We start from the raw sequence: 13,128 nt of genomic DNA, 5'->3' as shown, positions 1-13,128 counted from the left end.
CCCCCACCACCGTGATTCTACACACAGGTGCAAGCAACATATCGCTTCAGTTTGATTTCGCTTCAGTTTGATTTCCCTTCAGTTTGATTTCGTGGATTCAGCTGAGCAAATACCGAATTATTACTTTTTGTCATGAATTGTATTTTTGCTTCTATTTTTACTATAGAAGACGGCTTTTTACTTATTTTTTACAGACAGTGTGTGCAGATCATATTACATATGAATTTTTTATCTTAAAGGAAATGGTACAAAATATAATTACAGTAATCTGAATCTGACAGGGTTGAACACAATTACGTTAGACCTCCTGAACTTAAAATCCAAAATAACAAAATAAGCCTTGATTATCTCCACAGCAGTGTTACCCATAGAAGCTGACACAGAGTATTGGACATGGCAGTGAAGGCAAAATAAACACAGTAATCTCTAACTCGTGGAAAGTAAAACAACAAATTTGAACTAATAAATACTCCAGTCCATTTTAGCTTGTAAGCACCTTTTTTACATATCAAAACTTTCTCTAGAACAGCTCCTCTAAAGCTTTTCTTGCTACCTGGATTATGCGTTAAATCTAAGCTCTACTTATTTGTTTCATTAAGGTGAGTATTTATTGAGAATTTTTTTCAGACAAATGTTATGTTTTCTAACTCTCAACCGATTCCCTAACTCTAAAAAAAATTAGCTACTTGTATCTGGTACAAAATGAGGTCATAACCATAATTTCAAACTCTCTGAAACACTGGTTATATTCATATCTGTTTTCACAAAGCTGTACAATTATGTCGTATTTTATAGTTTATACAGCTATTTCTCATAAATTCTCCCAGTGTTCATTTCAGCTTTGGGATTGAAGCAAGACAGGGATGACTGTATCCCTGCTTACCAAGTTCAGAGACACTTTATGCACACAATTCCAGCAAGCTATGTTGCTCAGTCCACTGCCCAGTCCACTGCCCAGCAAACCATCCTGCCTTATCAAATCCTCCCCACATACCTTGTCAAGGCAGTGCTGTGATGATCCATTTCCAGCTTCTTGTAGGCCAGTGCTATGACCCGGAAGCCCTGTGTTGTATAACTCTGAAGTTCGCTAACAAAACTAGTTGGTACTGTTCAGAAAATAATGCAAGATTAGTATGCAACATTTACTCAGCCAGTACTGGTGGAGAAATTCTCTACAAACAGATCCAACTCTTTCCCAAGAAAACACACTTCTAAAAAGATACGCAAACAAGTTGGTGGGAACCCTAAACATAATTACTTTGTCAAGATTGACCTCTTGGGATCCAGTGAAACTGAAATGAGAATAAAGCATTCAAGAAAAGAAAAGAAGAGAAGAGAAGAGAAAGGAGAAGAGAAGAGAAGAGAAAAAAGAAAAGGAAAAAAAAGAGAGGAGAAGAGAAGAGAGGAGAGGAGAGGAGGAAAGAAGGAAGGAGGGAAGGAAGGAAGGAAAGAAGGAAGGAAGGAAGCAATTGCAATGTGCCATGGAAACACTTCGAGGGGTTTATACCATACTGGCAGAAAGTGGGTAGATGAAGGAGGAAGAAAGGCATTTTGGCCAAGGGAGCATCATATGCTCAGATATGGAGACATAAGACAGCGAGACAGTGGATTCAGTTCAAGGAAGCACAAGAAGTAAGGATAGGAGTGGTAAGGCATATCTGGAAAGTATGATAGGAGTCAGATCATGAAGGACTTATATATGATCCTAAAGGAGTATGAGACTATCCTGGAGCCTGTGGGAAGCAACGGAAAGAATAAAAGAAAGAAAGTAACAACATGGTTATACTATGTGGTGGAAAAACCAATCTGGTCACAGTATAAAAGGTGAATCAGAGTAGGAAAGACTGGGGGCTGGAGGTTGATTCACCAGATACTGAAGTGATCCAGTGGAGGGATGAGGGCCTAAGTTGATGTAGTGACAGGGCCATGGATTAGCAATTGATAAAACAGAGGTTCTGAAAGAGAGGGAAGAATCAGGGACAAATCCTAAACTAGGGGTAGTACCATTCACCAAGATGGAAAATACAGGAAGTAAGAAAGGTAAGTATTGAGTTTGGGATGTCAGCTGAGTCACCACATTAGCAATGACCAGTAGGCAATTAGACTCATAGATCTAGTGCTGATGGGACACATTTGGGCTGGAAATACAGATTTGTCAGTTGTACTACATGTCTATTCACTTACCTGTCTCAGGTTGGCAAAAACTGGCCACCCTTTCTGGTGCACCTTTCATGAATGCCAGCCGGTCACCCCCCATCTCTTGGGCAATGACTGTCATCCTCTGCAATGCTGATGAGAATGGGAACTGATGCAGGATAGCAATTCCTTCCACTGGGACCTGGTTGAGGGATGAGGAATGGAGAGGGACATACCGACATAGCTCCTAGCTATTAGGAATTAATTACTCCTCCCTCAATCCTTATTTTAGCAAATACAGGAAGCAAGGTCTTAGCAATTTTCACGTATGGAATTCAAAGAAGACACATCTGTGTCCTTTCAAAATTGTAGGCCTGAGACTTTCCCTTTGAGTTTGAGCATTGTGGGGCAGAGAGTAGGCAAGGCTTACCTGGCTGGCTGTTTTGCAAGGCTTAACTACCATGGCATGTGCCGGCACTCCCTTGATGTGGAAATCGTCCCCAGAAAGAGCCATCTCCTATTTCACAAATGAGATATTTCATTGTAGAGATTTATTTATTGTTCATCTACTAATACCAGGCTCAAACACGCCCTTTGAGAAAATCCTCAGACCACTTCAATGTTTTCTCCGTGTCTCCTCCCTCAGCTAGATGGAGGTGAACCAGACTTATTTCACCACAGGGGGAAAAAAAGTACATTGGAAATGCAGCAGAACTTGAAGGGAAGATAATTCTGAATTATTCATGCAATTTATCCTGCTTTCTCTGTTGGAATGTGCTGCATAAAGTTCATTCTCCACTTCTGAAGAGCTTAACTTGAAAATAGTGAGAATGAAGAGCCAGACTTGTGTGTGAGAGTCTTTGTTCTCCTGGAGTTTGAGGCTGTTTCTGCCCTTCCCTCTCTGTCTAATTTGAATCGATAGTCCTCAGGGCCAGGCAGGGCAGGGACTGTGATGTACATGGCTAGTGTTCAGTAAACACTCAGTAATTGCTGAAATAATAACCCTAAATTATAGTCAAAACAACCTTTTACCCAAAGATGTCAAAATGCTTTGTAATCATATCATCCAGCAGCTGAAAAAAATCTCAGGGAAGAAATTTTAGTTCCTACTTAAAGATACCGAAACAGTAACCCAGGAAGGATGGGGGACTGGCGAAGTTACACCAGCCTACTACAGAACCATGCCCCACTAGAGCTGGAAGGAACTCTAGAGATTGTCCCCTTCAGCAGGGCTAACACATGTTTCATAGGGGTCTAGAGCTGAAGCAGGATGTAGTGGGGGGAGGTGGGCTTGTGGCTAAGTAGGTGGAGGGCATTTCCTGCACCTCACATGGTACTCCCTGTCTTCTATCTCAACCACAGCAACTCCAACTTTTTTTTTTTTATATAGAATGCTTCTGAATAAGGTTTTCTTTTTTTTTCCAAGAAGACAGATGCGTTTTTCTTTTATTTTTTATTTTTTTTTATTACGTTCAGTTAGCCACCATATAGTACATCATGTTGTGATGAGCACTGGGTGTTATACGCAACTATGCAAATAAGGTTTCCTTTTAAGAAAAGATTCCAGCTTGGTTGCTTTGTTTTGTTTTGCTTTATTTGTTTGTTTTGTAGGAACTCTGCTGATCTAATTCAGTCCCGTCACTTTAAGGTCATGAGAGCCGAAGCCCCAACAAGAGAGCTGACTTCACAGGGCCGAGCAGTCAGAACAGAGCCAAAACCAGAACTGGGAAGTCCTGAACTACACCATTTGTTCTTAAATCTACTTCAGAGTCTCAACAAAAGTTCTTTCATGGTTTCCCTTTCTATTGTTTCTAGCTTTAGAAACAAAATCAATATTCAATGACTAGGAATAAAACTTTTGGTAACAATGAGTTATCCTAAGCACAGGAGACAGTGCTGTTTCCTAATCCCCATGTTCTTTTTTTTTTTTTTAAGGTTTTGTTTATTTATTTGTCAGAGAGAAAGAGCACGCAAGCAGGGAGAGCAGCAAGCAGAGGGAGAAGCAGGTTTCCCGCTGAGCAAGGAGCCTGATGTAGGACTCGATCCCAGGACCCTGGCATCATGACCTGAGCTGAAGGCAGATGCTTAACCAACTGAGCCACCCAGGCGTCCCCTAATCCCCATGTTCTAGAAAAATTTTAAATCAGACATTGCTCAAGAGTTGGAAAATAATTACACAGTAATTATATTGTCTCGAGTTGGAAGATATGTAATAATCATAATTACATTAATCCTATTAACCCGGAATATGCCAAGCACATTACCAGGGATTTTTTTTCAGCATCATTCCATTTAATGCTCACAATAACCCTACAATGGAGATACTATTATTAGTCGCATTGTACAGATGTACAGGCTTAGATTAGTTTGCCTGTCACTACTACATGCAACTCTTTATTGTAAACCTCACATTTGTAAGCACTGAGTAACTATGAAATCCATGTTGTCCTGACATTGAAGGTGCTTCTGAGCTTCGCTGAAGAGCAGGGTCTTACCCAGGTGGTAGCTTCAAACATCTTGAGATCCAGAGGATCTCCCTGGATGGTCCCATCGAGAAGAATCAGAGAGTGGCAGGTGGCCATGGCTGCACACAGCGGACCCCATGGCAAAGACCTGCCCGAGGCAAAGCTGTGGATCTCCTGGAAGCTAAAGGAGAAAAGAAAAGGGGCTTTGGTCCTCTCCCTCCATGCCAAAATGGAGCTTCTGGAAGTAAATATCCATTTAAAAATTAATTTAGTACTCATTCTCTAAGCCCCCCCACCAGATCACTACTGTTTCGTTTAGTCATCATCCTTCTATAAGTTCAGCAAGTGTGGGAAAGGTCTTTGAGGTTCTTTCAAGATCTTTCTTTTTATTTGTCATAGTTTGTCTTCAAATGCGGTCTCAGATTATTATTTCTCATGAAATATGGCCTTAGGTTGCTCTAGCCTTTTCTTTTTGAAAGCAACCACATCACAGTGTTAGCTCATAATTCATCCATATTTCTTCCTGGCTTCCTCATTCAAGCTTCCCTACAAGTTCAAAAACCTCTTGGCTGACTACTGACCCTGTTGATTGTATCTATTATTACATATCAAAAGTTCAATTTGTCTTAGTGGTTTTCAGTATAACCCCCAGTATTTCGGTAAACATTAAGCAATCACCAGCAGTGTGATTAACACAGAAGCTTAAGCTCACACTGAAAAGCCAATACAGATCGGGGGGCGGGGGGAAGAAAATCTTATTTTTAAGATGGCACACACACTCTCATCACTATGTAATTCTGAATATGTAATTCTGAGTTCCTGAGGATTGGGCCAAACCCTGGTTTGCACAACAAATAAATAGAACTCTCTCTCATCCTTGTCCTTGTATTCTTATTTGAATGTTTATGATTGATCCCACTCAAATAGCCCAGGTAGCCTTCTGATGGTTCTGGAAGTATCGGGCACATTGGGCAGGCCTTTTGGGAAAAGATAAGAAGTATTAAAGATGAGCTTACCTTTTACAAGAAGATATTTAATAGCCTATAAGTCAGATGCTTCTTACCTAGTATTGAATCAGGTTTTTCCGGTGTTATTAATTAAATTTATCAATTTTTTTTCAAATTTTAAATTTCCCTTTTAGTCATTTAAAACCAACTTTGACCTTTCCGAGGGAAGGAAGGAAGGAAAAGAGGAAGAAAGAGTGGCAGGCCTAATTAATCAATCAATAACCTAAACATTATATCAGTTGTTTTTATTTAAATTTGACAAGCTACTTTTAGAAGGAGAAAGTTTTTCGAATAAGATGATGTCCGTTCAGTAAGCAGAAAAGCATTCAAAAGATGGAACATAGTGAGTTCATTTTAATAAAACAAACATTTGCTGTGCATGTACTCTGTGTAGCTGGTATAATGCCACAGCGCGAGGAGCACAAATGTAAATAAGAAACACACTGCTCTCAGGATGCTCGCATATTTGAATAAATGCATACACTTTTTGTAGAAGCTGAAGTAGAAACATACTCGTTAACAGGAAGACCAGGTATATACCTAAATCCATCTTTGAGAGAAAATGGAAAGAACTTTAGAACGTTTAATACTTAGAAGAGGTTTCTTCTGTGGACTAAAGTGACTAGAAGCACCAAGATTTATTTTTTAACCCAGGAAAGAGACTTGTTTATAAATAACATTTTTTTTTTTTTTTTAAATTTTTTTTTATTGTTATGTTAATCCCCATACATTACATCATTAGTTTTAGATATAGTGTTCCATGATTCATTGTTTGTGCATAACACCCAGTGCTCCATGCAGAACGTGCCCTCCTCAATACCCATCACCAGGCTAACCCATCCTCCCACCCCCCTCCCCTCTAGAACCCTCAGTTTGTTTTTCAGAGTCCATCGTCTCTCATGGTTCTTCTCCCCCTCCGATTTCCCCCCCTTCATTCTTCCCCTCCTGCTACATTCTTCTTCTTCTTTTTTTCTTTCTTAACATATATTGCATTATTTGTTTCAGAGGTACAGATCTGAGATTCAACAGTCCTGCACAATTCACAGCGCTTACCAGAACACATACCCTCCCCAGTGTCCATCACCCAGTCACCCCATCCCTCCCACCCCACCCCCCACTCCAGCAACCCTCAGTTTGTTTCCTGAGATTAATTAATATCTTTTATGGATAAATTCTATGTCATCTGCATAACACAGAAAAACCACAATGTACCCTTTATGTAATAGATGCTTTTGTGGTGGAAGTTGTACGTGTGAGAGGGAAACACTTTCATTAAAAAAACCAAATGTAAATATCAAATGTTTCCTGTTCTGATCACAAGTGGAGGTAGTGGTGAGAAAAAGCAGGCAGGGCTGCAAAGTCAGACATGGCCACGAGAGGGCCACACAAGAGAGCTGTGCAAATCCTACCACCCGGAGCAGAAAATTGCCAAAACTGAGTCTTTTCTGGCTGGACAGGAAGAGTTTCCAGCAACCAAAAGGTGGAGCTTCCAGAACTACGGTACCAAGGGAAATGAGTGCATTAGCAAAGGTTCCACAGGTGTTCCTCCTCCTGCAATTCAGTGTACCCAAGTCCATGCAGTGTTCTTCCTCCTGGCGCACCTAAAGGTTTCAGTTTGTAGCAGGAATGTACCTCCCTGAGGTAATTAGGTACATTGAGTCAACTTCAGGCCCCTGACTAATATGCTGACAGCAAATTACATTGTATTAAAAAAAATTTTTTTTTTGCAAATTACATTTTAGCAAGGACTTGAAACCCATCCTCCTCCTAGGTTTGTGAGTGGCACCGGGCAGGGGGTGGGGTGGAGGGAGATACGCATGTTTTAGTAAGACTTGGAAGTGTTCAAAAAGAGAAATTACATGAAGGTACTGTGGCAGCCACTGCTCCAAAGCCAAAGTCAAAATATCTTCATTATTAATTTTCAGGAGAAAATGTACAGTATTTTTTTCTGGGAAAAGAGAAATGCCAAAGCATTCGGTCCAGAGTACTCACCCACTCCTATCGCAGGGCACGACTCCCCAGAGATCCAAACCTTCCCTTGTTAAGGTGCCTGTCTAAACAGAAACAAGCACTCGGTTTACTCTGAAGATCTGGCAGCCCCATAATGACAACCCATAAGGTATGTTTTAACAGAGAACTATATGTCAAGAACACATTACTGAGATCAGCACTTCAAGGAAGGACACAATCAGGTGGGTATCGGGGGTCCTGGGCAGAAGCTTTGATGAGCTCACACCAGTTGTCTGGCCAAGCTGGTGATAAAAGGAAGAAACAGTATCTGTGTTACATACTCCAGAGGCTGGTCTTGAGGATCTAATGGTAGAGTAAATGGATGGGAAAGCCTCCGTAAGCCTGTAAGAGCTCTAAAAAGGGTGAGTCCCAGTTTTTATAGCAGAAGATAATAAGTAATGGGAGTAGACTGTCCCTGCTCTAAACAGATGGTTTGCTATTTGACACCTAAAAAAAAAAAGGTGCTTATTGGTATTTCTCTCAGTGCAGGATAATGATGAAGAGTTTGGATTCATTTAAAACACCAGCTGGGCAAATTATTTAATCACTCTGCACATCAGAACCCTTTCCTATAACATGTTTATAATCAGATAAGGTTGTCATGAACATCAAATGAGGTAATACAAAGTGCTTAACTTAATGTCTGACATAGAGTAGGACCGAATTGTAATGATAATTACTCATAATTATTACTTATTTTATTCAAATTCATGTTATAATGGTCTTTCCCACCCTGCTTCTTTTGCCAGGCCCAAGGAGGAGATGGTAAGGGATTCAGCATGTGTTTGACATGCAAAGTAACCAATCTTCTACGTGGCCCCTCCTCCTCAGGAGGCAATAGTTCTCTGCCTTCATCATCCCAGGGCCAAGTGCCAGAGAAAACCCTACAGCCCAAAGCTCACCCAAATCATTCAAACTAGCCAATCATAAGCTATGGCCTGACTTGCCTTCCCTGGAGAGACCCCAATAAAGACCACGTCCCGAGCATTTCCCTCAGTCCTGCTTTGCTACCTCATCAAAGACTGGCATTCCTCCCGTGGCCCCACATGGCGAGCCGTGCCTCTCCTTACCAGGAGAACTGTGAGTAATGTTAAACTTCTCTCAAAGGCAATGACCTCTCTGCAGTCATCAGTCATCTTTATAAATGAAGACCTGGGCACAAAACAGCCCGTCTTCTCCATCTTCCCCTCTCACAGCTCCCACCCTCACCCAGTATAGGCACAGACCAAAAGAATACAGTCAAGAGAAGATAGAATAAGAGGCTCATTGGGAATAACTGGCATATAATCAAGGATCATCTTAAGCAATATAGTACAGGTGGGAAATTACAGTAAGGATTTGACTGGGGTCTTCATATAACCAAGTCCAATCACCCAAGTAAAACACAGTTAAATAAACTCTTCCTTTTTCTATTCATTCACTAACTCAATAAATATTTATTGAGCACGGACTATACACTAAGCAAGATTCTTAGCATTAGGGATACAGCAATGACCATAGTAAAGGGTTTCAGTTTTGTTCTTTGTATGGGGTTTTGACTGAGGAGGGACAGAATGTCAGTTTAATTAACTGTGTTTTATAGAATATTGGAGCTGGAAGGACTGTAAAAAGATTCACCTATTCAGTATCTACTCTCCCTCCTCTAAACCCCAGAATCTGAGAGCTCAAGAGATGTGCCTTTCCTAGATCACACACCCAACCAGAGATAAAATGAAGTCAGATGCCACATCCTCTGCTTCCTGCTCCAGAGGAGTGTGAAGCACCTCCACCCGATGATAACGATGACAAAATGGCGATGAGAACGAGGATGAAACACACATACCTTGTCAAAGCAGACAAGGTTTAATTGTCCACATACATTGATCCTCTGGGGGCTGATGCAAAAGATGCCTCTCTTCTTCAGCCTCCTCTGGGCATAGATAATGCCCGTGGTCAAAGCAGCGGGCAGAGCAGGAGGAACTGCAATTGTGATGACATCGAGGGCTTTCTTCACCACCTCCTCAGGAGGATCCTGGGACAAAAAGTCACTCTTTAGCTCTTACACGTAAATCAGGTAAATCAGTCCTGAACAGCATTGTGCATATGGCTTTTTTCCTTCTTCTTCTTCTTCTTTTTTTTTTTTTTTACTTCTCTGGTCAAATTCCCAGAAATGACATGAAAGGGTCAAAGAGTATGGCTCTCATAAAATTTCCAAAGTACAATGAAAAGGTTTGTAATGCTTCATTCTACTACCAGCAGAGAACAATGTACAAGTCTGCCATGACCTCACCAACATTGGGTATCTGGCTTTTATTTTAAATTCCTTATTTAATAACTACAAAACACTACATTATTGGAATGAATATATTCTCAGATTGAAAATGAAAAAATAGCATAAGGAGAAGTGTACCAGACGAGAGGCATGTTGATAGTTCAATAAATAGTGTTTTGTCCCTCTGGATCTGATTGTTATATTACTTGGTGATCAATCGCTGATATTGGGGAACTGTGAGTATATGTGCAGGTTTTCAGTGTTTGCCTTTGTTCCCAGGTTTGTAAACCATGCCTGAGATTAAGGTTAACGCGCAGAGTCTAAATTATACATAGATGAGTGTATACGTGCAGGTAGTAAAAGAACAAAAGCAGCTTACCCCACTGAGCACATAGACGCACAAAGTATAGATCATCCCGATCGCTGCTGTCCCTACAAGGCACAGGAGGAACCTGATGGCGTCCCTGTAGAGCCTAAAATTCATTGGCTTCGGGTAAAGAATGGATCTCACGAGGTCCCCTTTTGCAGTGTTGAATCCTGAAATAACAAACACACACTCCACATTCTCAGGATGAAAAATCCTACTGCTAGTGCTCTTCTAAGCCTCAACATGGCCTTTGTTTTTTTCTGGAGATATTTAAACAGCTCTTAAGCCCAAAGAAAATTAAAGGATAATTGGGAAAATACCTGAGTGCTGAACGGAAATATCTCACCATGCCTATTTCAGAGTCTATTACTCTCTGATCTTTCTTCTCTCTACTTTCAATTTCAATGCATCCCAGAGCAAGGAAACCACCACACTGGGATCAGAACACAGCTTTTCCAAGTGTAACTTCATTTTTTTAGATTTTATTTGTTTGAGAGAAGGCATGCTCGAGAACAGTTAGGGGCAGAGGGAGAGGGACAAGCAGACTCGCGCTGAGTGCCCAGCTCAAATCATGACCCGAGCCAAAATTAAGAGTCTGACACTTGACTCTTGAGAGCCACCCAGGCACTCCCTAGTATAATTTCAGTTTAAGGAAACGACTCATGAGCATTCACACACACACACACACACACACACTCATGTTACTTGAATTTAAACCATATGGCCCAGTAAATACCGATGGACTTAATTTCTAACACTTTTCAGTGTCAAGTTTCAGTTTCTAGCCCTGCCTAGAAAGAACTTGGGATTTGGGGTTAAAAGCTCTAGGTTCTAGGTCCAGCTCTGTCGGCAACTGGCTGTGTAATTTTTTTTTTTTAAGCCTGCTTGGATTGTGCTGAGCTCAGCCTATTTATGTACAAAGTGGGAACAGGCATCTTTGCTGTATTGGTTTCATATATGGAAATAGCTTATAAACCACAAAACACATAAGTAGTAATTGTCTTCAGGATTGTTTTTACTCAAAGGCATACACCATAGTGCAATTCACACTTAAAATATATGAATTTACATATATTTGGCTTATTACCTAAAGACTATTCCTTACCTAGTAAATTTAAGGCACTAGATAAATGAAGCAGAAATATTTCATTAAAGTGACAAGACAGAAGAAGAGCTGGTAACTCACCAGTCCGCAGCACAACTGCTCTCACGGTCCCAGAAGAGGCTCCCCTGGCTTGGATAATCTCTGTCCCACAGAAGAGGACATGCCATTTATAGTCGGCTTCACTCTGTGTTTTCCAGGGCTCAGAGCTCTCCGTCTTGGGTAATGGAGTTTTAGTCACTGGAATGCTTTCTCCTATAGAAAACGAGCATCTCATTTTGTGAGGTGAGGAGCCTTCACTCTTTTGAATCATGCATGCCCTCACTCAGCATGTGGCAGACATTTGTTCTAAGCTTGCCATGGAGGCAAGGACAACCCTAGGTTTTAGGGATATAAGGAGAAAGAAATATGGTTCTTGTTTTTAGGAGATTTGTAGTCCAGGCAAATAAGTATAATGTATTATAAATACTATAAGTTTTGTAACATCACACATGGATGCTTAAAAAGGCTAGAAATAGCTATGTAGGGAATAGCAAGTTGTGCAATCCAGAATGTGGGGTGTTGGGGAGTGAGTGGCCATGAGAGCTGTGTAGGAGTCAAAGCATGGAGGGCCCAAGTGCACATATTTAAGGGTTTAAATGGTTTTTGTAGGCATTAGTGGCAGAAGGGGGTGGGGAGATATTTCACTGCTTTATTCAGGAGACTAACATCATATTTGTGTATAAGAGAGAGCACTCTGTCTGCTGTATGAGAGTGGATTGAAGTCTGGTGAGGTTGGAGGCTGGACATCCAGTTGGAGAGAACGAGATCTGAACTACGGCAGTTGGCAGTGGGAGTAGAGAGGAAGTGCTGGATTTGAGAAATAAGGAGGCGAGAAGTTACAAAACTTGGGGAGTTTTTATCTTGGCAGGTCATAGGGACAGAGAAATTCAAAATGGCTTCCTGGTTTCCAACTTGGGAGAATGAGCAGAGGGTGGTGGTGGTCATCAACACAGGGATTATAGGAGGAAGGAAGAATTGCCTTATGGTCACCATGAGTTGGAGATACCTTGTGGAATGGCTCTGCTGAGATGTCTTGCGTTTATTTATTTGGGTCTGGAGTTCAGGGGAGAGGTCTTGACCAGAGACATTTAGTCAGATTCACCACCTTGCTGACTATGATCGAAGCCATGGGAGAGATGAGATTACTTAGGGACCACATGTGAGGGTAGAAGAGGATAGGGCTAGGACATAGCTCTGAGCAGCACCAACAATCAAGAGTATGGGGAAGGAGAAGCAGCATAGGACACTGGATGGTGTCATCAGTGGTAGAAGAACTTGGAAAGACAGGCTGTCTTGGAAAATTAGGGAGAAGAGAGTTTTCCAAAGGAAGAGATGGTCAGAATAGTCAAAAGCAGCAGAGAGGGCCATAAGAAAAGAAATCTGAAGAATCCTTTGGATTTGGCAATTGGGACATGGGTGACTTTTGCCATGCAGTGGGGACAGATTGAAGCACGTTGAAGTGCTAATACAAGGTGGTGAATGAAGTTATGGAAATAATTAGGGCCTGTTCTGGGAAACAAACCTTGTAAACCCTCCACTGGTCTTTGCAGAGTGGGCAGTACAAAGTCAGATATATATTCTGCACTTTTGCAGGAAAATGGTCCTTAGTATTGCAAGAGTCCCAGCACTAAGGGATTTTTACAAATCTATGTGTTCCTTATAGGAAGAAACCTGGCCTGCCACACATTTAAAAAATATTTTTGGGGGGCACCTGGGTGGCTCAGTTGTCAAACGTCTGCCTTCGGCTC

General features: G+C 41.3%; 1 protein-coding gene across 3 annotated transcripts in view; it reads right to left on the bottom strand.

Moving 5' to 3' along the window:
* ATP13A4 (ATPase 13A4) overlaps positions 1-13,128 on the bottom strand; it is a 125,562-nt gene that overhangs the window by 39,733 nt on the left and 72,701 nt on the right. For 2 of the 3 annotated variants that reach the window (XM_032406897.1, XM_032406899.1), the window contains 8 exons: positions 11,423-11,593; positions 10,249-10,406; positions 9,441-9,629; positions 7,601-7,662; positions 4,632-4,782; positions 2,567-2,653; positions 2,185-2,338; positions 995-1,106 (listed from right to left, as the gene is read on the bottom strand). In XM_032406897.1, the coding sequence (XP_032262788.1) occupies positions 995-1,106; positions 2,185-2,338; positions 2,567-2,653; positions 4,632-4,782; positions 7,601-7,662; positions 9,441-9,629; positions 10,249-10,406; positions 11,423-11,593 (1,084 nt within the window). The remainder of the gene's footprint in view (positions 1-994; positions 1,107-2,184; positions 2,339-2,566; positions 2,654-4,631; positions 4,783-7,600; positions 7,663-9,440; positions 9,630-10,248; positions 10,407-11,422; positions 11,594-13,128) is intronic. The other variant, XM_032406898.1, reaches the window with a different exon arrangement.

The sequence above is a fragment of the Phoca vitulina genome, unplaced genomic scaffold (genome assembly GCF_004348235.1).
Source record: "Phoca vitulina isolate PV1807 unplaced genomic scaffold, GSC_HSeal_1.0 scaffold8, whole genome shotgun sequence".
Classification (NCBI taxonomy): domain Eukaryota; kingdom Metazoa; phylum Chordata; class Mammalia; order Carnivora; family Phocidae; genus Phoca; species Phoca vitulina.
Note: the sequence above shows the minus strand (reverse complement) of the source record. Positions and strands in the feature narration are given on the sequence as shown.